Raw genomic sequence first — 24,470 nt, 5'->3', positions numbered from 1 at the left:
CATCACCCCCGAGCACGGTTCCCCAGCAGCAAGCACTGGGCGTACTCTCAGGACAACGTTCACATCACAGCGGAAGAACGTGTCTCCTTCCTGCTGGCGGGCCGCAGCAGCGCTGTCCTGCTCTGGGCGCCGGACACACCTCGAAGGTCCTCTTTCCGTCTCATTAGCTCATCCAGTGGGTTGTCAGAAACGAATGGAAATAAAAATCTGTGATGTGTGTGATGGATTTTAATTCCACTACCAGATCCTATAGAAATGGATTTAATACCAATGAGGGGCCGATGCTGGGGTGATCGGGAAAAGGAAGTGGGGGGAGAGCCAGGAAGGCCGCAGGGTGTTAGTGACTGCGTGGCTGCGTCAGCCCTTCACAGGGTGTGTGGTCTGACCCCAGCACGGGCTGTAAGTGGTGCAGGAGGCAGGCCCTGGGCTTCCCTGGAACTCCAGCCTTATCCAGTGCCTGACACACAGAGATGGGTAGTAAAGAAGTGCTTGTGGGTGGGGTAGTGTGGGCGAGCAGGGAACACCTGCTCAGAGGAAGAGCTGGAAATAAGACAGGTGGGTCCAAGCGGTCAGCTGGCACAGAGCTGCAAGGGCAGCAGCTTGTCTGGGAACAAAACTCCGTAGGGGGCGGAGGCCGACAGGGCCCGTGAAGGCCGGCAGGAAAGAAGTGGACGATCAAACTGGGTAGTGTGTAACCCAGTGGTTCTCAACCTTCCTAATGCCGCGCGGCCCTTTAATACAGTTCCTCATGTTGTGGTGACCCCCAATTTCATTGTTACAAATTGGACAAAATTAAAGCATAGTGATTAATCACAAAAACAATATGTAATTATATATGTGTTTTCCGATGGTCTTAGGCGACCCCTGTGAAAGGGTCGTTCGACCCCCAAAGGGGTCTCGACCCACAGGTTGAGAACCGCTGGTGTAGCCACTTCCAGCAGAAGCACGAATTGAACACGGACAGCGATGCCATCTGCAGCTCTGGGACAAAACCTCCAGGGACCAGATGAAGGGTCAGACCAGGGGTGAGGAATGTCTTTAATGAGGAATCACTGATCATTAAAATAATTCACCTGAGGGTGATGTTTAAAGTCACCTAATTTTAAGTTTGACGGGTGAATGAATTATGGGGGGTGGGAGGGTAGCTAGGGAGTTTGGAAAAAAATACAAAACACGTTACTCTTTTAATGAGGGAAATAAGAAACAGCATTAATGAATAGAATTAATAAACATGTATTTCAAACACACAGAAACCAAAATCGAGACACATGGAGACACGCAGAGGGGACACCTGTCAGCCAGCCACCCTGCGGGCTCCGATGAGCCACGCTCCCCTCTGGTGAGCCCCGTCCTGGGTCTGCCTGCAACAATGGGTGTCCCCTCTGGCACTCCGCTCCGTCTCCATTGTACAAGAACTGAAGTGCTCTCTAGTCGAGGGGAACTGCTCACACTTACAATTGTCTCTCGCAGCCTAAATGGCATTTAAAATAAGTGCTGTGAATTGATGAAATGACCAATTATGTTAACTACCCATGCCTGGTGTAATCCAAACCAAATCTTACCCCATTATCCTCAAAACTGCGAGGTGACTCAGCAGGCCCTCCTGCCAGCGATTCTGCAAGAACCAAAACACACAGGCCGCCCTCGAGTAGGACCTCGAGTACTTCAGTTAATTCTTGCAATTGGTTTTTGTGCTGGAAAATAAAATAACCGTACCACATTTCTCCTCCACAGCGTACACACCACACAACTGCCAGACAACACTGCCACCATTATGTCATTTTGTCTCACTCATTCCATTATCCCCTCTTCTCTGTATCCCATTATTCTCTTTAAACACCTCTCGGTGGGTGTGATGTCATCCCAAAGCGCCCGAGTCCCTCGTTACCCACTCCTGCCCTGGCTATGCTCTTGGGATGCTCTCGTGCCTGAGTACTCTCGCTATGGCCCCTTCTTGCAATGCTTTTTTTTTCCATTTCCAAGGCCCCCATCCATCCATTTTTAAGACTTCACTCAAGTGTCAACTCTCCCAAGAAGTGACAGCCCCTCTGCTCCCATCCCCCCGACAAAAGCAAGTGGGTCCTCTACACAATGTGACTTGTCCACTTCCTTAGCTGCTCTGCATTCTAGTAGCCTCAGCCCCAGGACCACTCCGCCCAGCAGGGCCTCCCCATGCAGCTGGTTCAGCCAGCTTTGCTCCAATGGGGTCCACAGCCAAGCTGGGCTTCTGCTGGCTGGTCCCTGGGCCTGTGTCACCATAAGAACAGTGGTTCTCAACTTTCCTAATGCCGCGACCCTTTAATACAGTTCCTCATGTTGTGGTGGCCCCCAATTTCATTGTTATAAATTGAACATAATTAAAGCATAGTGATTAATCACAAAAACAATATGTAATTATATATGTGTTTTCCGATGGTCTTAGGTGACCCCTGTGAAAGGGTCGTTCGACCCCCAAAGGGGTCTCGACCCACAGGTTGAGAACCACTGCGATAGAAGCTTCCTTTTCTATCCCACTTCCCAAAACTGGGCTCTTTAGGGAGCCCTGCTCACCTGCAACCCACTCCCTGTGGCTGGAACCTGTTAACAGAGTTCTTGCCTATAATCTGATGTCTAGAAAAACGTCCTCCTGCTTGTTCCAGGGAAAAAGAAGGTATGTGCGCATATTTTTTAAATGTAAAGTACAAAGATGAGAAAGCAAGCGTAAGTCAGGGCGTTTTCCTCTACCTGAGTCTAAACCTGACCCTTCCGCTGGTAGGACAGGGCAGCCCCCTTCTTCATACACCGTTACCTTTTTGCAAAACTTTTGCTTGTGGGCTTCAGCGAGTTCTTGATGAGCCCGTACCACCCACCAAAGAAACATAGAAATATTAATTAGGATAGTTCGAAAAACCTTGTCACAATAAGTGTCTGGAGAACTCTGTAGACAGAGCTAGCAAATGAAGAAGAAATAGCACAGAAAAACAAAGCTGACAAATCCCGGCCCACACTCCCAAAGTCTCTCCAAGATCCTTCTGATTTTCACATGTACAAAGAAATAAATGGGCTGCACCGAATTGGATGTGGCTTCAATGAGCATCTGACGTACGTCATAATTTCATTCTCAATGCCTCGAGTAATCAGGATTGTTAACCCTGTCAGGACGAGAAGAAAGGTCTCCCACCCACGAGACAGACTCTCAGCCAAACCACTCAACTTCAGAAACCTTATCAATGTTTATCCTCAGGCTTTTGCCTGAAACAACCCCAAAATAAGGTGCTTAGAGCAAATCTTACCTAATGTGAAACTCAATGAATAAAAATCCTATAAGAAAATGCTCTAAGTAAATTAAACCCCTTTTCTGAAAATAATTCAAACACCAGTGATATTCATTGCTATAGATCTAGAGGGAAAGGGAGGATACACAGCCCTTTGAAATTCCCTGGAAGAAAGCCAAAGGCTCATCAAGGTCGATTTCCATATATACCATCTAAAGGGGGAACAGAGGAGATTTTTTAAAAATTATGTATTAATTTCTGAAAGCGGAGAGAGTTCCCCTTTATTCTTAATTAGGATGTCTATGGTGGTCATTGAAATTAGCATTACTCAAACCTGCCTGCCTAAATTTCACCCTGTACCAAGCAAAAATGCAAAGACATTCTTAAGTTCCCAATTTCACAGGCTATTAGAATGACAATATGCAATTGCATGGCCTATAAAACAACGACAAACATGTGACATCATTCAAAACTGTTTGAGCTACTCCAGAAACCTGAAGATAAACGTCACTTTATGTCACTTTTCTTAGCCACGTTTATATTCACCCACATGGCCAGTCCTCAGTGTGTACATTTAAGGAAAAGAGGCTTAAACCAACCAAACAGGTCTAAACCAACCAAAATGCACTGGAATGCCTCACCTTAAGCCCAGTACAGTTCTAAACCTCTTGGTCCAACCAAATCCACCTGATTTGGGCCCGTTGTGCCACTCTGACACCTGGCCAGTCAACAGAGGCTGGTGGCCCAAGGAGCCAGCCAATTCCAGCTGATCTATAGAGCAGTATCCAAAACAGCAATCACCCAAAAGTACTTTCTAGAAGTATTTAGCATGCATCTTATTGCTATTTTAAACCATTTATTCTTCTTTAACTTTGGCTATTTCCAAAGAAATTTAATTGCAAAAGTCGAGATGAAAGTTTGAATTCCTTGAGCATACTGCATGGCAACTTGGCACAGCAGCTGATCATGAGCTGGTCAGCAGGAAGACTGTCCCCCTGCAAATGATGCTTGCAGGGACAAGGGGTGTCTGAACTCTGAGCCTCAGAACTAACCACAGTCACCCATCCAGGTACATGTGGATGTTAGGGGTCAGCCAGGAATACGTGGCCCTCCACGGTGAACAAATTGCCAAGAGACACCCAAAACATCCGGGGCACTGAAAATACGCAATGGGGTTGGATTTTACCAGCCTGGTTGATGCTATTGTCACATCCTAACTGCCGCGTGATTCCAAGTTCACCAAAGCAAGCCAAGCACGTCTAGAATAGGACCAGTAACAATAGACCAAAAGGAGCAGTCCTGGTTTCAGGCTAGCAATTCACAGCAACCAGAAGATGTGAGAAGGAAGAAATGACAGACCCGACCCATAGCAGTCACACTTCTCCAGTGCCCACTCCTCAATAGGACAGAACTCTGCTGGTTGGCACCAGAAGAGATGGAGGGGGAAGGGGAAGGGACTGGGTGCTTGTAGAGACCTACCTTGTAGAAGGGCTCCATTTCTCTTGAAGAAGGTACTGCCCGGCCAGATGGGTGGACCTGATGTGCTGAAACAGAAAAGAAAGCAGCGTAAGGATGGGCTCATTTACACCCACTCACCTATACTCTGAGCAACCCATGCTCTGAACATGTCACTCAAAATGGCCTCAAAACGCTTCCCCAATTATGTATTACTAAAGGCCTGGTACACGAATTCATGCACGGGTGGGGTCCCTAGGCCTGGCTGGCGATCGAGGCCTATGGGGGGAAGGGAGGGGAGCAGCCGGCCAGGGGGAGGGACCCCGGGAGGTTGGCTGGGCTGGGAGGAAGGAGGGAGGCAGCAGGAGATTGGCTGTGGGAGTGCACTGAGCACCAGGGGGCAGCCCCTGCATTGAGTGTCTGCCCCCTGGAAGTCACTGCACATCACAGCAACTGGTCGACTAGTCGTTCCAGTCATTTGGTCTTAAAGGTTGCTTAGGCTTTTATATAAACAGATTTATAACCTCTGAAAATGCAACTTTAAAAACCATTACTTTTGTTTTATGATGAATGGGCTTCATCTTTCACAGTGCAGAAACAGTCCATGTGGAATTGGGGTTACCATCTGGACCCTGCTACCTTCTGGGCATTGGAATTACTTGCAGATAAACAAAATGGCAAATTCACACAGTTCAACGCCATAGCTTATAACTTTTGCTAACTTGTTCTTGGTTTTATGATTTTATGTGGCAAAGAACTTCTATCCCTGCCTGAGACCAGGTGGGTTTTCCAACACTTCCTGGTGCCACCTGCCTATTTATAAATGCAAACCTGCCTCTCTTGGCTTTTCCACCATCAAATCCTTAATATACAGACATGACCTTGATCGACTCTCTCCCTCCCCTACCTTCTTGTTTCGCATCCTGTTTTCAATTTCTTGGCTTAAAATGTTGCACTCCATCCCCTATAATACATTTTTCAAATGTCACCACCCACAGTCTGGTAACAAGAGAGGCAAGAAAATAAGGAAGATCAATATATCACAAAGACACTTTACTGCATTTATAGACAAGCATGTTCACTGTTTTAAAATACCCAGTGAAAAACTTTATAACCGAGCCTGCCTGAATGAAATATCCTTGGAGTGGAAAGCAGGTTATTCTAAATCAAGCAGTGAATGTTAGAAAGCACTTAGTTAAAAAAAAAAAAAAAAAAAAAAAGTTACTACATCCAGCCCAAGAGGCAGCATAAGCTACTCTCAGCAAAATAGTTCATGGCAGCTGAACTGGTTTGGCTCAGTGGATAGAGCGTCGGCCTGCAGACTGAGGGGTCCCAGGTTCGATTCCGGTCGGGGGCATGTATCTTGGTTGCGGGCACATCCCCAATGGGGGGCGTGCAGGAGGCAACTGATCGATCTCTCTCATCAATGTTTCTAACTCTCTATCCCTCTCCCTTCTTCTCTGTAAAAAATCAATAAAATATATTTAAAAAAATAGTTCATGGCAAACGATACTGGTTAACGCATCATCAATCACCTTCAACATTAAAAAAATAAAAAGCTGGTCCGAATAACACATGTGTAAATTGGGCAGATGGACACACGCAGGGAGAATAAGAAATCTGAAGGGCTATACGACTGATGACTGCCTCACTGATGTCCAGGGTCCCTAGCAATGCAATACTGTCAACAAAAGGAGAAATGCCAGGGACACGTGCTGCTGATGGACACATCGTTACCAGAGGTACAAACAGTATCGCGGGTCCATGGACACATTCCATAATTGGGAAGTAGAAGGAATAAAAGAGCGACAGCGCAAAAATACTATTCAACAGCAGATGATGTCAAGTGTGCTAGAAAACACATTGTAACCCGAGATGTACATGAACCTTTTTGTTCTACTGTGTTTGGATCCACTGTACTCAGACTGAACGGGAATAACCCAAATCCGTGATGGCTTTTCCTGCAACCCTGATCCTCCCAGCTCTGGCCATGGTGGCCAGGAGTTGCCCGGGGCAACAGCAGACCTGGCTGGGGTCGCAGGGCTGTGGGATGATGGCAGCAAGCTGATTTCTCTTCTGTCTCATTTCTGGCCTATTCCGTTCTGAGGCTTTGCAGCTCAAAGTTGAATGAAGAATAATATGCACTAAAAGGCTTAAGATTATCTTTTAACAACCCCAGCCAGCTCCTGGGATTTCACCATACGAAAGCAGGAAGCAGCAAGTTGGCTGTTGCCAATACTCAATCACCTGATTTCTAAAGATATTTAAAAACCGAGGACTTCATTATAGAGGAGTTGGTGCTTCAAGAGAATTCAATAATTGAGTATTACTGCAGGAGCCTGAATATCTAGCTTACTGCCACCCAAATCTCCTCTTTATCCTGACCTGGATTTGGCTGAGAACCGAGTAGATGCCAGCGATGGGGTAAATGGGGAAGCAAGGGCGGGTAAATCCAGTGGTTTAGATAAGGAAAATTCTCTATGCCATAGAAATCTACTTAAAGGTTTCTACAACATCCTTTTAACATAGCTAAGTCTCCAATCACTGTTCCCGCTGCCCTGCTGTGTGGTCTGTGTAATCTGTAGCCGAGTAATGGAGAGAGATTTGACTGGCCACCCACCTGATCTGGCCTGGCCCCCCATTGGGACTGATTAATTCACCTGTGGTCTTCCTCGCTCAAGGTAAACTGGTTCACGTCACACTCATTACAAAGCTTTTGAGCTCACTGGCCCCATATTCTACATTCTTTTTTTTTTTGGATGGTCCCTCAAAATGACATCTTCTAACTATTAGCACATTCAAGGATGTATTAAGTGCTTACTGAGAACTGTGCTGGATGTTAAGAAGGACACAGGAAGTGAGGGAGGGGGATTAAAAGGCACCTTTTATGGCCTCCAGGAGTTTTACTGCCATACTTACCTAGCTCCAACCTCCTAGGATTCTATCTAAAGGGACAGGAAATGCCCATAGAAAGGTCAATGGTTACAGTCCTTGTGGCTGCAGGTTGGAGAAGCTGCAAACTGATTTTTTCCCTTGATGTGGAGTTGTTTCCAGTTCACTGGACTTTAAAGCTCAAAGTGAGCTTAAAAACATTATATGAAATTACTTAAAAGTGTGTGTCAAGCCCAGTAATTCAGAGAAGGCGCTGTGGTCAAGGTCTTTGTGGGAGAACCTGAGTCACCCTGGAAACCACCCATTCATTTGGCAAAGCAAGAGAGGCGGGTGGGGGACTCTCCACTCAGCGCTAGGTGCTGGTGACTTGTATATGGTCCCTGCCAGGACTTCTCCAGGATCTCTTCAATCTACCAAAGTGGGTTTTCATTACCACACAATGGTGCTCATGTTACTTGAAGCTGGGACAGCAAATTACTGTTTACAGAGTAAGCCACCAACACTTTTCCAGGGAACCCTCCAATCCTGTGGGAGGGTAGGCAGGCAGGACTCACCTTCCTCCTTCTATGGACAAGGAGATAGAGGCCCTGAGGGGAGAAGGGAATCACCCAAGTCATCTAGTGAGCAGCCCAAGACCACACCAGGGCTTGCGGGGCCAGCCCACTGTTCCGACACAAACACATCAACGGGCAGACTTCATTCCTCACCTCCGGCTTTCCTCTTCCAGTCTCCCCGCACTGAACTCCTAGCTATCGTTCTGCATGGAAGAAGGCTGTGGATGGAATTTCACCAAGACTCTCTCCCAGGCTGCCCAGCCAGTGTGGTCCAGTGGTTGAGCATCGACCCACGAACCAGGAGGTCAGGGTGCGATTCCCAGTCAAGGCACATGCTCCCTCAGTAGGGAGCATGCAGGAGGCAGTGAGTGGATCAATGATTCTCTACCATCACTGAATCATTGATGTTTCTCTTTCTCTCTCTCTTCCTCTCTCTCTCCCTCTCTGAAATCAATAAAAACATTTAAAAAAAATCTCTCTGAGGCAAAATCCCACGCTAGAAAAAGCAATCAGGCTAACCATATGTGAAACATGGCACTGGGCTCCTATTAGCAGAAACAATACAACACGGGGCCACAAATGTCTCATTTCAATGAGGTGCTAACAAAATTCCATGAACTTCAGCAACTATAAGCCAAACCTGCTTTGTGACAAAGGAAGCCAACCAACGGGACCAGAAAGGCAGTTGTGAACTGGCATTTGAGAACATTGATCCAGCGGATCACTAAGACCAGAGCTGAGCCAGCAAATCCCAAGAGAGGAGTGGTATCGTCCTGAACAGCACACCCAGTGTCTGCCTGAGACTCACAGTCCACCGTCGCTCCCGGGGCTGCACACTCTCGGCTGCATGGCTTCGAACTCCCAACGGGACACCGTGACTCAACGGGTCATGGACCCCTAAGGTGGCTCTTGGCATAATGATGGGATCTGTCATGTGTTTTCTCTACACCCGTGACCTTCACCACTGTGAGAATCGGCTGGACTGTAACCAAGACCCTGGGAGGCTCTGGCACCACCCACACCTGTACACTCACCAGCCTGGAGTTTCTCTAAGTCTAATGAAAAGCAAATTAAGGCCCTAGCCAGTTTGGCTCAGTGGATAGAGCATCGGCCTGCAGACTAAAGGGTCCTGGGTTTGATTCCGGTCAAAGGCACATGTGTGGGTTGTGGGCTCAATCCCCAGTAGGGGGTGTGCCAGGAGGCAGCCGGCCAATGATTCTTTCTTCATTGACGTTTCTATCTCTCTCTCTCTCCCTCTTCCTTCCTCTCTGAAATCAATAAAAAAATTTTTTTCAAAAAAAAAAAAGCAAATTAAGAAAAGTACTTTTTTTCTAAGCTGCCAAATGTGAATAGGTGTATCTAAAAGAAAGAACAGGATACAACATGATGAACCTCAAGGACACTGCGCTAAGTAAAATAAGCCAAGAACGAATCCTACATATATATGGTTCTATTTCTATGAGGTCCCTGGAGGAGTCAGGTTCACAGATAGAAAGTAAAATGGTGGTTTCCAGAGGCCGGAGGGAGCGGGGAAGTCATTGTTTAGTGGGTTCAAAGCTTCAGTTTTGCAAGGAACTGGCTGCACAGCTATGTGCATGTGCAAAATATTTCTTTATATTGATTTCAGAGAGAGGAAGGGAGAGGGGGAGAGAGAGAGAGAAAAAAAAAATCAATGAATACACCTTGTACTGAGGATGAAGTGCCCGGACGGGGAATCAAACCTTGACATCCTGGTTCATAGGTTGCCGCTCAACCACTGAGCCACACCGGCTGGGCTAAACACTTTTAAGATATAAAATAAGAAAAAGAATTAATACAAGACAGATTCTGAAAAAGTGAATCAAAGTCTAAAGAGTTCGGGGCACTGAAAGACCAACTTCTGTGCCATAGTTCTGAATGGCCCCTGCAGTCAGCATCGCTGCTAGAATGGTCCAGAGCACACACACTACAACGCAGAAAGCCCAACCTAACTGGGGAAGGGGAAACAGCGAGACCAGCCTGCACTGTTCTGGTACGTACAGAGGCCAGAGCTTGCTCGCTCTGCTTCAGGCAACTGAGCAGATTCCTGTCATGTACACTGAAAACTGTGCGAAGGCAATCCCTTTAGATAGTGAGACGTCTACCACCAGACGGTGTTTCCCCAAAGTGGTTGTAACGAAGGGGGAATTCCTAAGAAAATATTTGGAATTCTATTGCTCTAATTTTAACTGTGGATTAATCACCAGGAAATAAGAGGAAAACAAACATGACCTATGCCACCACACACTGACCCAGCCTCCTCGGGGGGCAGGACGAGAGTCCTAGAAGTTTGGAATTTAGAAATCAGCGCAGTCTGACAGAGAGACATGTGTGAGATGGTCTCCAGTTTCACAAAATATCATAATTTGAGAAGCATCACTAAAGAGTTCAGAAGCGGAGAGTTCAGGATTCTCAGGGACATTTTATAAAACTTCTGAAGTATAAACCCGGATGTGTGGATGGTGCTGTTGGAGGCAGTTAGACAGACATGAGCAGAGCAGGGACGATGGGCAGGTACAGAAGGTCACCAGGATGGAAAGCCCCAGGTGCCCAGCAATGGACAATCCGTTGTAGGGGGGACCTCATCCCCAGGGTGACCATCCTCCCCTAGTGTGTCGCTGGTCCTGAGGTTTGGACCCCTGACCTTTCCTCCCTAGAGACAACAACTAGGCCTCAGTTTATTTCAGCTCCAGGCCCAGGTAAGCAACAAACCCAGCCACGGCTGACGTCAGGACCAGCTGCATGGATAATGACCCCCAGCCTGAGACCACAACCCTGAAAGGACACACCTGGAAGGCTACTGAATATTCTATTAAGCTCTTTCCCTGGGGACAAACCCTAAACTCTCCGCCCTTAAAGCCTTAGGATGGAGGACCCAGTGGGCTCCCCTCACCCCATCCCCCTGGCAGATAACCATTGGCTTCCTCACTCCCAAGCTCCAAGGCCCTTCCTTTGCCTCCATAGTTGTTGCCTAAGCCCATTTCTCCTAGGAATTCCTAGAATACCCAATACATGTTCTCTTACAGTTTGGGTCTGGGCTCTGAGTTCTTTCCTGGCCAGAACCCAAGTACTGAGGTTTGGTCTGGCCCACCGGTTAGACACCTGGGGTCATTCCTGCCGCCTGCAACAGCCCTATGGTCCCCTCCCCCCGCTCCACGCCCTCCCACATGCTTTTATTTTCCGATTACATAAAGTCTCTGTAACTTCTGACATTATCTCTTTAAAATCCTTTCAAATTTTAGCCTCAAAATACCATTCTAGCCTGGTTCTCCCACTCCCTCTCTCTGTTCTAAACATTCTGCTGGCTCTTTGTCCGGCCTTGACTCCACAATGAGAGGCATTAGCCTCTCTTCTTTTCTACTCAATATTCCTTTCCTAGAAGAGTTCGTGGGCCCAGGGAAAACCTAGCTTCCCGAATTTTGTGTCTCTGGTTGACCTTGTCTCCAGACCCCGGAAGGTACCTGGCTGCATCCTGACCCTACCACATGGCGGTCACCCCCTACATCCCCCCCCCCCCCCCCCCCCGCTCTGAACTTGGCTGAGAGTTCACAGCACACAGAAGAGGGCTGACATTATTCTACTACATGATTTTATAAAATAGCTATCTGCGTATCATAAGACAGAATTTTTTCAAACACTAAGGATTAAAAAAATATATCTTACAGACATACATCTCTTAGAATGGAACTAGGCTACAGAGTAACATTTCTTCTTCACTATCATCTGCTCAGATAAAAACTGGAAAATCTTTAAAAAAGGAAACAAAATTATAAATCTCATCATTGATGGTAAGTAAGAGCTTAGGTAATTTGGATTACTCTCTTCTGTGATTTCTTGATTACTTAGGAATATATAAATAACTAGATAAGTACATGTATATCTTTGATAGTATGGGATGCATGTTTGGGTGTGCTGAAAAAATCCTGCTGGAAGCCTCTGCTACAATTTTAGATGCATCCAGCTCACGCTACATCTTAAGAACAGATGCAAAGGTGTTTATCATTATCTTTGTGCTACAGTTTCTAATTTTACATATGAAAACCAAGGCATCATTCAGCATAAAGTACATTATTTGCATGATATATTTGCATTTGTAAAACACCCACATTTACTTTTACTGCCTAATGGGCCCCGATTAAAATGGGCCACTCTATATAAATGGAGCACACTGGTTCCCAACTCAATGGTGCTGATAAGAAAACGGCTCCTTTTAGATGCAAATGAACCTACTAATCACAATTAAAATGGTGGAATGGAGGAAAGCTGAGCAGCTGTTCCAGGAGCCACGCGTCCAGGGCCAATCTGGTTCTAGGGGACTCTCCCGAGCAGCCTGGGACTTCCCAGAGGACATCTGCCCAGGGGCCAAGGGGATTGAGTGAACTTTCCCAAAATATCATAAAACAGAATGATGGCTGGGAGAGAGCAGGAGAAAGCCGGAATCTACACTGACTATGCAAGTGTGGCCATCAGCCTCCTCAAGGCCACAGGGTCTGGTTCAAAAGACATAATTGCAGCAGAAGGGAGGATTGTGCTTGTAAAGCTCACAGAGGAAAGACACATATATGAGGAGTTAAGCAACTGAGACATCCCCTTAAAAGAGTGCCATCGCTATGGAAAACAGTAGGGTGCTTCCTCAAAAAATTACACATAGGGTTACCATATGATCCAGTGGTTCCTATTCTGGGTGTATACCCAAAAGAACTGAAATCAAGAACTTAGAGATAGCCTGGCCCATGTGGCTCAGTTGGTTGAGCATCATCCAGGAGGTCAAGGTTGGATTCCCAGTCAGGGCACATGCTCAGGGTTAAGGGCATGATCCTCAGTAGGGGGCTTGCAGGAGGCAGCTGATATTCTCTCTCCCCTTCCTCTCTGAAATCAATATATATATATATATATATATATATATATAAAAATCGACACCTCTGGAGTGAAACTATCATTTCACCTGATCTCAATGGCAGGTTTCATAAATCCTGGGGCCATCCCCCATCACCAAGAGGCAGGGAGGGCCGCCAACATGCACACCACGTATCCCAAGATGGAAGGAACATCGTTTTGAGGCTGTGACAAACAACCACACACCACCTGATACAGACAATGCAAAAACCGTCACCTCCTCGATTTCACTGAACTAATAGGACTTTCAGAGAAAAACCTCAGCAATGCAGACAAAGGTTTCTACGTAGGACCTTGATCCTTCAGGCCGGCAGAGATCAGGAGATGCAAACATGTAGTCCAAGTTTTGACAAGTCGGTTTCCTGGTACTTCCTGTAAGCTAAAATCCCCTATTGGTGGGGAAACTGCGAATTCCCTGGGTGATGCATCCCATCCCACACCCCAGCACTACGATGAGGGAAATAAATGCCGATTCTGAAAAGCTGACACTTTAGAGCTGGACACCTCTGTCTAAACTTTACATCAAGGGCAGCAAATCTAGGCTCAAGTTGTATGTAACAGCACAGAAGTTGTTTGTTTTTAATCCTCACTCGGGATATGTTTTATTGATTTTAGAGAGAAAGGAAGGGAGAAGGAGGGAGAGAGAGAGAGCACGAGACACAGACAACAATATAAGAGAGAAACTTGATTGGTTGCCTCCGCACACATCCCGACCAAGATCAAATCCAAAACCTAGGTATGTGCTCTGACTAGTGTAGGGGATGATGCTCCAACCACGTGTGCCTCCCAGCCAAGGTCAAAAGTTTATTTTTTTTTTTGTGAGACATGTTTCCTATGATTTACTGGATCTATTTATGGTTGGTTTTGAAGTGACAAAAAAGCAAATTTTCCATTTCCAAAAAGTAATCTCTTATGTCTGCCAAGGCAACAAATATTGTGACTGGCACCAGCACCTACATTATCCTGATACTTCTGACTGAGCATAAAGAGCTGGCCCTATCCCCAAAGATGCTCCCTCCACCCCTTCCTCTCCCCGCCACCTCCCCGCATCATCTGTACCAACAATCACTGCCTGCCTGTGACTTGCTCCTAACCCCAAACTGCCCGGTATGTACCCCGAGCCTGCTCAGGAAAAGCGAGGAGGGAATGGTTGGGAAATCCAAGTGTGCAGTAAAATGGTTAACTGTAACACACCTAAACCTTACAGCCACTGGATTGTTCTAGAAAACTTACAGAAACAGTCACTCCTTTCCTGAAAGGAAAACAAAGCAAATAATGTTGCTAAACTTCCTGGACAGGATTAAATTCAAAGAGAAACATCAGAGCAATCAAGTAACATTACTTCTGGGCAGTAATTTTTGACATGAGGTGCACAAAAATTATTTGGTACTAGAAGAGACTTTTTAGAACACTCTTCCCGGGTATAAACAGTCAGGGTACCTGTGTGTGAGGCTTTTTGTTCTGTTTCGTTCCGTTCTGCACGTCCCTCTTCTGTGAATTTCTAGGGCATAGAAGATTTACCACATAATTGAAGCTTTAAGCCTATCCAGGAAAACCTTAGCTTCCTGAAACCTCTGGGGGAACCTGACTCCCACAGACAGAGGTGCCTCCTGGTGCCTGGCTATTTCACTCATGGAGGGGCTCACACCCTCCGGGGCAGGGCTGGCCAGCTAAGACCTCCTAAAGGACACAGTCCCCCTCCCACTCGCCTGCAGAGCCCAGCACTCAATGGGGCTTCTTGAGAAGGTCTTCCCAGCACGCTGGCTCTGCCCCGTCCACCCGCCCCCTCCCCAAAGGCAACGCCCAACACAGCAGCTCTGTACCATCCAGGGCTGGGACTGCCGTTCAGGCCTTGGGCTTTCCAGGGGAGACTGAGGTTTAGGGCTTTGCTTACAACGCTTGCATTAAACATCAACCATTTCGTATGTGGCTATGCACCGCCTTTCCCGAGCTCCTCTGTGATCTTTGTTCAAAACCACCCCCTGGCTCCCTGGGGCCTGTGCCATTTCCAAGTTCCTTCGCTCTAAGCAACAGCTCACCTGGCTCCAGCTTCATCCCCGGCCACCCCTAGCCTTGTCTGGCCATCCCAGGTTGTTCATGGGCCCCTAGACACAGCCTCTTACCTCTGTCTTCACTGGCTGGGCTGCCCCAGTGGGAACCCTCCCTCCCTCTCTTCCCTTTGCAAACTCAAGCATTTTTTACAAGCCTGCTCTTTCTTCCCATCCCCCTCAGTGCCCGGAGCAGATCCAGCCTTTCCTAGGCTGTGGCCTTTATATGCATCACTCTGTACGTGATGACATGGGACACACTGATTGTGTGGCTAGACTGTGAGCTCTCAGGGGACCACAGTTTAGTCCTAACAGTGGCTGGCACAGAGTAGGTGGCCAATAAATATCCACAGAAAACAACACTGGCCTTATAAAGAGCCCTATCGGGATCCTCACTTTGCAGCTAAGAACACCCCTTCTGAAAGTGAAGTCCCGGGGGTCCTGCACTAGCAGTGACTCAGCCCCTCCCACTGCACCAGGAAGTTTATATAACCCACCTCTCATGTCCTGTTGTCTCTGGAGTTCTGTGATCTACGGGAAAGAGAAGTTTCCTGGATGCTTCTGTGCATCTAAACATTCCCTTCTTTTCACAATGGACACCCAAAGGGCAGTCCTATCACTCGCTATTATCAGCGCATCAAGTGGAACCCGAGCGGGCAGCCAAGCGCTAAATTAGCATTGCTCTTCCCTGAGAGGTGCCGGGCTCTGAGCGGGCACGAGATGCCTGCGTAACTTTGAAGAAGAGATTTACACGCCCCTTTGTCTCCCACATAAATGGACTCGAGAGCGGCAGCCGTGCATAAATGATCCTTTCTTTCCACTGTTTATAGTTGAAAGCGGCCGTTTTCAGCTTCTCGCCGGTGATCACTCCACTAAAAATAGCTTTGATGCTGTCACATGCAAACTTGAGCAGAACCTGAAAGCGGTTCCCCTTTCAGTGCCGAGCCTGTTCAACTTTAAGAGAGAGGCAGCTGTTAACACACTCCAGCGTGTTTACATGATGCCGAAGGAGCTCGGCTCGTCGTTTTAAAGAAAGGCGCTGAAAGGGACAGAAACGGGTTTGCTGCCTCTGGTGACAATGCTTGCTGCTGAGCGGGAGCCCAGGGAAGAACAGTGAGCCTGGCAGGGAAAACCCAAAGGGGAAAGTGACAGTGAGCACAACTGTGGGGAAGGGGAGAGAGAGAGAGAGAGAGAGAGAGAGAGAGAGAGAGAGAGAGAGAGGGAGAGAGAGAGAGAGGAGGGGGAGGGGGGCCTCTCTTGTGGTGTAAGACTTCCCACTCTGCGAGTTAGGGGCAAGGGAGGTGGCAAACAACATGGTAATATAGAAAAGGGGATTTAGCAACATGGAGTACTGTTTTTTAACTTGTTCAAAACTATCTAGAGCTGTTTTTAGAAATCAAGGAAATGAAGAATGAAATATATTCAGCATCTTGGCCACTCCCTTGGTGCCTTCTATCGGTTCACTGGGCAGATGGAACCCTCGGGGTGTCTTCTGAAACCCAGACCTAATCCACTAAAATTGCAGAGCATGGGGCTTGGAAGACACAGGAAACTGCGACTTTCATCCCAGCTCCTTCTGGCCCAAGGGACCCGCCGTGTCTGTCTTGTGCACAAGGGATGAGGTTTCAGTGACAAAATGTATGCCCCAGTGCCTGATGGAGTGTTTGACCCCTTCCCGATCAACAACGCCCTTCAGAAACATGCAACCAGGAGGGAGAGAGCTGACAACGGTCTGGGCTCCGGTCTGGGATACAGTGTAGTTTCATTAAAAAAAAAAAAGTCAACCAAATAAACAGTGTTTTTTCTTCTTTCTTAACTCTGTGTGTCCAAAGGATGACTCACACCACGTTTGCTGACGAGGTGAGAATGAGTTTTATGAGGTTCTGTCCTAGAAAACTTGCATGGAGCCTGGCTGAGCAGGAGGTGGAGAGAGCCAGGAGGTGCTGTGGCCGCATGGGGACGCGTCACATGGCCTGGGAGCCCTCGGCCTCAGAGAGACGGACACTGAGGTCAGGATGGTGCTTCGGTGGCCCCAGCTCCGGACAGTTCTGAGAAAGGTCCGCAACCTGCAACTCAAAACCCTCTGTTTCTTTTTTGCAGACCTTGAGAAAAACAGTGCCTCAATGACATCACCGTCCCGTTCCATGGGCTGCGCTGCCGCGAACAGACGGCATGTGACTCACGCACAGGAACGCACGGGCTCTCTACAGCCCCTGTAAGTCCTAGCGGCACAGCGAGGTCATATTAGTGCAGGAATGTACCGCCTAAGTTATATCTATTTGAACAACAGAACAGATTTTATATACTGCGACATCTTTAACACTCATTTTTTTGTTAACAAGACAAAAGAATTTACAGTTACTGCCAAGGGCTTGCTGGCAGCTAATGCCGTGATTAGCCGTTGCCTGGCAACAGTCAAGCATGCTTCCTCCCAAATCAGGAAGAGCCACCGCTAAATCTAGACCAATTACAAAACGGGACAAATACTTAAAGCTTCATATTTATTAAGGATTTGGGGAGGGCATCCTAATAAGAATGACTCCTATTCAACCAATTTAGCTGAATACATAGCGTTACCTGCTGTCGTTTCATCGTCACACATTATGCAGATCATTTGAGGAATACTGGATGTTTGTGTAACTTTTGTCATTCCCTAAATCGTGTACCAAACAAAACCATGCACTTACATTTTGTAGAAGTATGTCTTTTGCCTACTTCTCTGGACTAAGGATGAAAAGGAGCACCAGAGATGCCTGAGCCTTTTAAAAGTTAGATATTTGCAAAGAAATCCTGAGACCATTGCAACCATTTTCACAACTCTTACAGAAAAGCTCAACTGCTAGCCGTGGGCAAACTACGACCCACGGGCCGGATTCGGCCCGTTTGAAATGACTAAAACTGAAAAAAAAAAAAAAAAGACCGTACCCTTTTATGTAATGATGTTTACTTTGAATTTATATTAGTTCACACAAACACTCCATCCATGCTTTTGTTCCGGCCCTCCGGTCCAGTTTAAGAACCCATTGTGGCCCTCGAGTCAAAAAGTTTGCCCACCCCTGTGCTAGACTCTCAAGCTTCTACCTTGTCTGCATTCCCTGTTGCCTCTATTTCAAGAGTCACTCAGAATCCACTGGGTGGAGAATGAGTCCAGAATTTTTCCAGCACCCATGAGCCTGACCTCCCTGCTACCAGGTGCTGGTGGTGACAGTCCTGAGCACTCGAAGTTCTAAAAGTCTGAGGCTCAGATGGGAGGCTGAAGGAGCAGGGGACAACAGGAACACACACACACACACACACACACACACACACACACACACACACAAACCCCTCCCACACACAGTTTGGCCCCTTTTCATATGCAAAGGTAGGAATATGCTCTCCCAAAAGACACTAACTATAAAGGTAGAGTAAGAACCTGGCCAAACTATACTAACCCAGTCAGAGATAAGAACTTTTACATTTTTAAATGGTTGAAATAAAAAAAAAAGTCAAAAGAAAGAGAATATTTCATGACATGTGAAAATTATAGAAAATCCAATCCCAGGGTACATAAATACAATCTTATTAGGATCCAAAAATGCTCCTTTGTTTATGGATATGTCTATTTCATGCTAAATATTTAGTACTAGTGGCCCGGTGCACAGATTCGTGCACATTGAAAGGAAACTAATTAGAAGAAATATTTTAATATCACTATTCTCCATTTCTCTATAATAGAAGTGTCAGAGATGAAAGAAAATCAGTAAAAGGTATATGAAAATAATATATAAATTGATTAATAAGTAACATGATATAACAATAAAGACATATGAAAAACGATATAAAAACAAAAGCATGATATAAAAACAAAAACATGATATAAAAACAATACTGATAAAAACAATAACTGATAAATTGATTAAACTTATTCTAATATCTCCCTGTATACCACATTAAGAGTAAAAACACATTCAGAGTGCTTGACTAATTTCCCTTGTGATGAAGTATTAACAACTTTAACTTTAATGTCACACACTCTTAGAACTCAAAAGCAACATATAACTGACCATGTCCGAAAATGGGTTCAGGTAGTATTGGCCAGCTGGACAGTTGGTCACTTAGCTTTATATATATATATATAGGTGTTGGCCCTTTACAACAAAAGTCTACAGATCTCTGGAGTGGAATAATGACCAGTGATGTTTTGGTTCTTGAAAAAGCAATCGATTTGGGATTAACTTTAAACATGGCCAAAACAAAAGGAGCCATTTCCCACCAAATGGCCTTGAGTCTGGGCTGTTTGGCGAACGCACTAGCAAAATTTCCAGAAAACAGTCCCCATGGGATGCTAATTTAATTGGTATTCAATTTAATAATCAGTACTTGGAATCTTCCGGATTTCAGCTAAACAATCCCCCCCCACCCCCACCCCCGCACACTCTCGTTCTCTCTCTCTCTCTCTCTCCTGGAAATGTTTCTCTTAGATTGTTTCTCCTCTATCCTGTCATTAGCAGAACAATCTGAGAAACCTATCTGACAACTCCGAAATCTGCACCATTTTCTAAGCGGAAGTAACTTTATTATTAAAAGCAAACATGAGTTTTGTTTTTAGGTCCGATAGCAACATGGAATCAATGACATTGTGTGTGTAAATAAGCCCACCCACCAGACATGCTGCCCATCCAGGAACTTTCTTACGAAAGGGCAGATCCAGAGGAACATCTGGACGTGCTCTCACTGAAGGCTGCACCAGCCTAGCGTCTCTGTCTTTGCTCCCCTTTCCCCAGGGTTGGTTCTCCATTTACCAAGCCTGGGTACTTCCTTGAAGCTCCCTGGCAGCCTGCCCGTCTGCTTATGCCTTGGAGACACGTTTGCATTGTTTCACAGCCCACCTTTTTGGCATAACCATGGTCCTCACCACCCTTCCCGGCTCCACTGACAAGTGCCATTTTTCAAGCCTTCCAGGACCACTTACAATGAGCCCTAACGCCATCTCCATTCATCAGACCTCAAGTGTGGCAGCTACAAGTACTAGTAACTTTTAGACACTCTGCACCTGCCACAAGACAGAGAACAGATCTTCGAGTTTCTTCAGTATTTAGGACTGTGGCAATTTTGGAAGAAGAGCAGTAAGAGTAATTGACATTACAATTTTTAATAAATGTATTTATCGCCTGGAACATGCTGGCTAGAATTACCTCTCCGAAAAGGACCTGAAATCTTCTGGAACTACCTCCTGTTGTCCTATATCGTTCTCCCCCGTAGGCCCACAGTCTTCTCTGGAAATGACCCGAGCATTTCAGGCTGAAGTGGGAAAAGCAGTACCTGGTGATCCAGGACACCTGATGAACTCAATACCTGATGACCGGCTGGTCTGCTGGTCCACAGGCTCCTCAGAAAAGTGCCCCCACAGCACGCTGAGGCGCAGTGGTCACGCTTCACACCACACGAGCCCACACCAGTGGCCACCACTGAATGGGCCAGAGCAGAACAGTGAACAAGAGTGGACCACAAGTCACTGGGCGCAGGGACTACTTGGTCTTGCTAAAGTGAGGAGCGGAGCCCTTCAGAGTCCTCAAGACGAATTATACAAACAAACCGCAAGGAAGTGGTCATGGAAGCAGGTGGTCACTGGGGCCTAAGCGGACTTCAAGGGCAGCTGGGTGGTGGTGGTGGGGGGGGGCAGCGGAGCCTGGCTTGCAGAGAGGGATTCAGAGGCGCCAACAGTAGAGGACTGAGGAGCCGGTACCTGAAACCCCTGAGAGCTCATCAGAGCCTGGGGTACTCTCTGTTCCAGGCACCAGTACCCTTAAAGCCTGCCACACTGGGGTCCCACGCATGAGGATGGGGTTTCCCTGATTGCTACAGAAACTTCGTATTTCTTATGATAGTCTAGGTGTGTGTGTGTGTGTGTGTACGTACACATACACTGTTTTCCTTAAGCCTGTTGATGAGATGTACCACATTGATTTTCAAATGTTAAAACAGCCTTGCATACCTGGGATAATTTCCACTTGGTCACCGTGTATTATTGTTTTTTATACATTTGTTAGATTCGGTGTGCTAATCTTTTGTTGAGGATTTTTGCATCTATGCTGATAAGTAATACTGGTCTGTAATTTTCTTGTAATGTCTAGCCCCCAAAAAGAATAGGCAAAAACTTTTTAATTAGCAGCTAATAGTGGTGAATATGATGTTCAAGTGAGTGAAGTCACCACTTCTCTTTCCAGCCCTGTCTGTAATACTTAAAGGTAGTAGGAGAGGTAACCTTGAGCTTATTAGTCTTTATTTGAATTATCAGTCTATCAGTTAGCACTACATCTGCAATCTCAAGAAAATTAGACTCAGAATGGCTAAGATACGAACAAAATTTGTTTCGCTTTATCTACCTAGAACACCCAAGATTAGGTCTAACACAAGCAAAACTTGTTCCATGACTCAAACAAAGTCATTAGTTTCTACCTCCCCATCTATCGGGCATCTCTTTTCTTGGTTGGCTCCGTTCTTAGGCAAGCTTTCGCCTCATGGAGGCACAATGGCAGCCCATTCCAGCATGTGAGTCATTGAAGGTCAAGTCTAGTGGTAAAGAGAGGATCTCTTACCCCCAAATGTGAGCCTGACTTCCATTGGCATAAATGTGTCAAGTAACTCTGTGACTGTGGGCCTTTTGGACGTTGAGGCCGCCAGTGACCGACCTTTGGCAGAGGTTAGTGGGCTTCTCATCTATTTAATGAGTGAGGCGAGGTTTCAGCTGCCCTTTCAGTATTAAACCAAATGATTCCTCAGCATCACTATAGGACTCACTCTCCAGAGGGTGGAAAATGCCAAAATATGTGGAGATTAAACAGCACACACAAGGGGTGAGAAGAGACACTTGGATCTATATGTATATTTAAAATGTCTACCTCTTTGGCCCAGCTGTTTTGCTTCTAGGAGTTCATCATTAGGTTCTAAGTCTCCTGATAAAGAGTCTGGGATCCAGCACAGGGCCGGCCTGAGTCTGCCTTCCAGCTTCACCCACTGCATACGAGCTGTGAAACACCAGGAAAGCTACTTACCTTCTTTCAACGCCAGTTCTTCGCCTGTTAACTGGAGATGTACGAGCACCTAGACTGTTAACTGCATTAAGGTACTAAGCTTCATTACAGGCAGAGAGAAGGCACCACAGATGTTAGTATCACTAGTGATGATGTCCCACCCACAGCCTCAGTACCAGAGGCTGCACCGCCAGCTCACACCCAGCACATTCTCCAAAACTGCCCTTGACTGAGGTCCCTGGGAGGCTGACAGGCCCCCTTGACCCAAGGGGACCACCCTGCCAGTGTGATTTGCTCCAATAAGGCCAAGGCTAGACTTCAGAACCTCTCTGCTCAGCCTCTTCCCCATCCTGCCTCTCTCACACCTCTTCTCCTGAGAACACCCCCTCAACAAATCACTCACACCCAAATCCCTAGCTCAGGCTCAGCTTCTGCAGAATCCAACCTAAGACCCAAATATTATGGTTTTTATTACCAGGCAAGGGGACAAAGGTATGAGCCTCAGCATGTTGATTGTGGCCCAGTTACAAAACCCAGAAATGAAAAACAACCTAAATGTCCAACCACAAACAGATAAATCCATTCAAGGGCACATACATTAGGAACATAATAAGAAAGAGTGCTGATGTCAATATTAATTGACAAGAGGAGGTGTACCTGGCAGAGTGTTAAGTGAAAATGCACATTACAAAGCAGGACAGAGTATGATGCCATCTACACCAATAAAAGAGAAAGATGCAAATTGACCATACCTTTGCTACACTCACCAGCCAATCAGACATGAGTATGCACATTAACCCAACAAAGATGGCAGGTTAATTTGCATACCCAGGCACAGAGCGGCCAGGGCAGGACGCTTGTGTCATCACCATGGCGACAACATAGGCTGTCCGCACCGCCCCAGACTCTCTGGGCCTCTGGCAGCATGGGAAGGTGGAAAGGCAGCTGTGGGCTGGAACAAAGGCAGAAAGGCAGCTCCGGGCTGGAGTGAAGGCGGTGCCAGCAGCCAGGGGAAGGAAGGCCCATTCTTGCACGAATCTTCATGCGTCGGGCCTCTAGTTTATAAATAATGATGGTGTGAGTAAAAGGACGTGTTCAAAGATGTTCAACACCCACATCTACAGCAGCATTATTCACAAGAGCCAAGAAGTGGAAGCAACGTTGGTGGTTCACAGAAGAATAATCCTAATATATAAAAGGCCAGGGTTATAACGACCTATCACAACCAAAGGCTGACCAATCCGGAAGTCCTTCAGTCAGCGCTGGGTTGCCGTGCTGACCCAGCACTGACTGCCCAGGGGGCTGAGACCCAGGGAGAGAGACAGGGTCTGATCCGCAGCCTCAGTGGCAGCTGTTGATCAGTACTTGCCTCTCTCTTTCTCTTCCTCTTCCTTTCTGAGCTTTGCCAGCAGCCAGGCTTTTCCTTCTCTCCCAGCCTCCATGGGGGCTGCTGTTCAGCCCCACCTCTCTGATCAGGCCCAGAGATGCTAACTGGCATAGGAACCAACCAATCAGAACCAAATGTGGGTACTGTAGGAAGCCAATGGCTGCCTGGTGGGCGGAGCTTACGACACTGACTGGCATAGAAACCAACCAATCAGAACCAAATCTGGGTGCAGTGGGGAGCCAATGGCTTCCCAGGAGGTGGAGCTTTTGATGCTGACTGGCATAGAAACCGACCAATCAGAACCAAATTGGCCAGCAGGGGAGAGCAGTTGGGGCAACCAGGCCAGCAGGAGAGGGCAGTTAGGGGTGATCAGGCTGGCAGGCAGAGGCAGTTAGGGGCGATCAGACAGACAGGCAGGTGAGCAATTAGGAGCCAGTGGTCCCAGATTGTAAGAGGGATGTCCGACTGTAGGATCGGGCCTAAACAGGCAGTTGGACATCCCCCAACGGGTCCCCAATTGGAGAGGGTGCAGGCTGGGCGGAGGGAACCCCCCACCCCGCATGAATTTCGTGCACCGGGCCTCTAGTCTTATATAATAAAAGGGTAATAAGCAAATTGACTGCATGGCAGAACAACCAGTTGCTATGACATGCACTGACCACCAGGGGTGAGATGCTCAATGCAGCAGCTGCCCCCTGGTGGTCAGTGCACTTCCACAGGGGGAGTGCCGCTCAGCCACAAGCCGGGCTGACTGCTGGCGAGCATAGAGGTGGTGGCAGGAGCCTCTCCCACCTCCGTGGCAGCACTAAGGATGTCCAACTGCGGCTTAGGCATGGGGAGAGGGCCTAAGCCATCAGTCAGACATCCCCTGAGGGCTCCCAGACTGCTAAAGGGCACAGGCCGGGCTGAGGGAGACCCCCCCTCGCCCTCCAGTGCACGAATGTTGTGAA

General features: G+C 47.1%; 1 protein-coding gene across 5 annotated transcripts in view; it reads right to left on the bottom strand.

The window, feature by feature from the left end:
• The window catches only part of FOXN3 (forkhead box N3), a 417,639-nt gene that overhangs the window by 116,300 nt on the left and 276,869 nt on the right, over positions 1-24,470 (bottom strand). For all 5 annotated transcript variants that reach the window (XM_070415047.1, XM_070415036.1, XM_070415062.1 and 2 more), the window contains one exon: positions 4,734-4,798. In XM_070415047.1, coding sequence (XP_070271148.1) covers positions 4,734-4,798 — 65 coding nt within the window. The remainder of the gene's footprint in view (positions 1-4,733; positions 4,799-24,470) is intronic.

Source organism: Myotis yumanensis, unplaced genomic scaffold, assembly GCF_028538775.1.
Source record: "Myotis yumanensis isolate MYYU_CA2020_CCGP unplaced genomic scaffold, mMyoYum1.0.hap1 SCAF_1, whole genome shotgun sequence".
Lineage (NCBI taxonomy): Eukaryota > Metazoa > Chordata > Mammalia > Chiroptera > Vespertilionidae > Myotis > Myotis yumanensis.
Note: the sequence above shows the minus strand (reverse complement) of the source record. Positions and strands in the feature narration are given on the sequence as shown.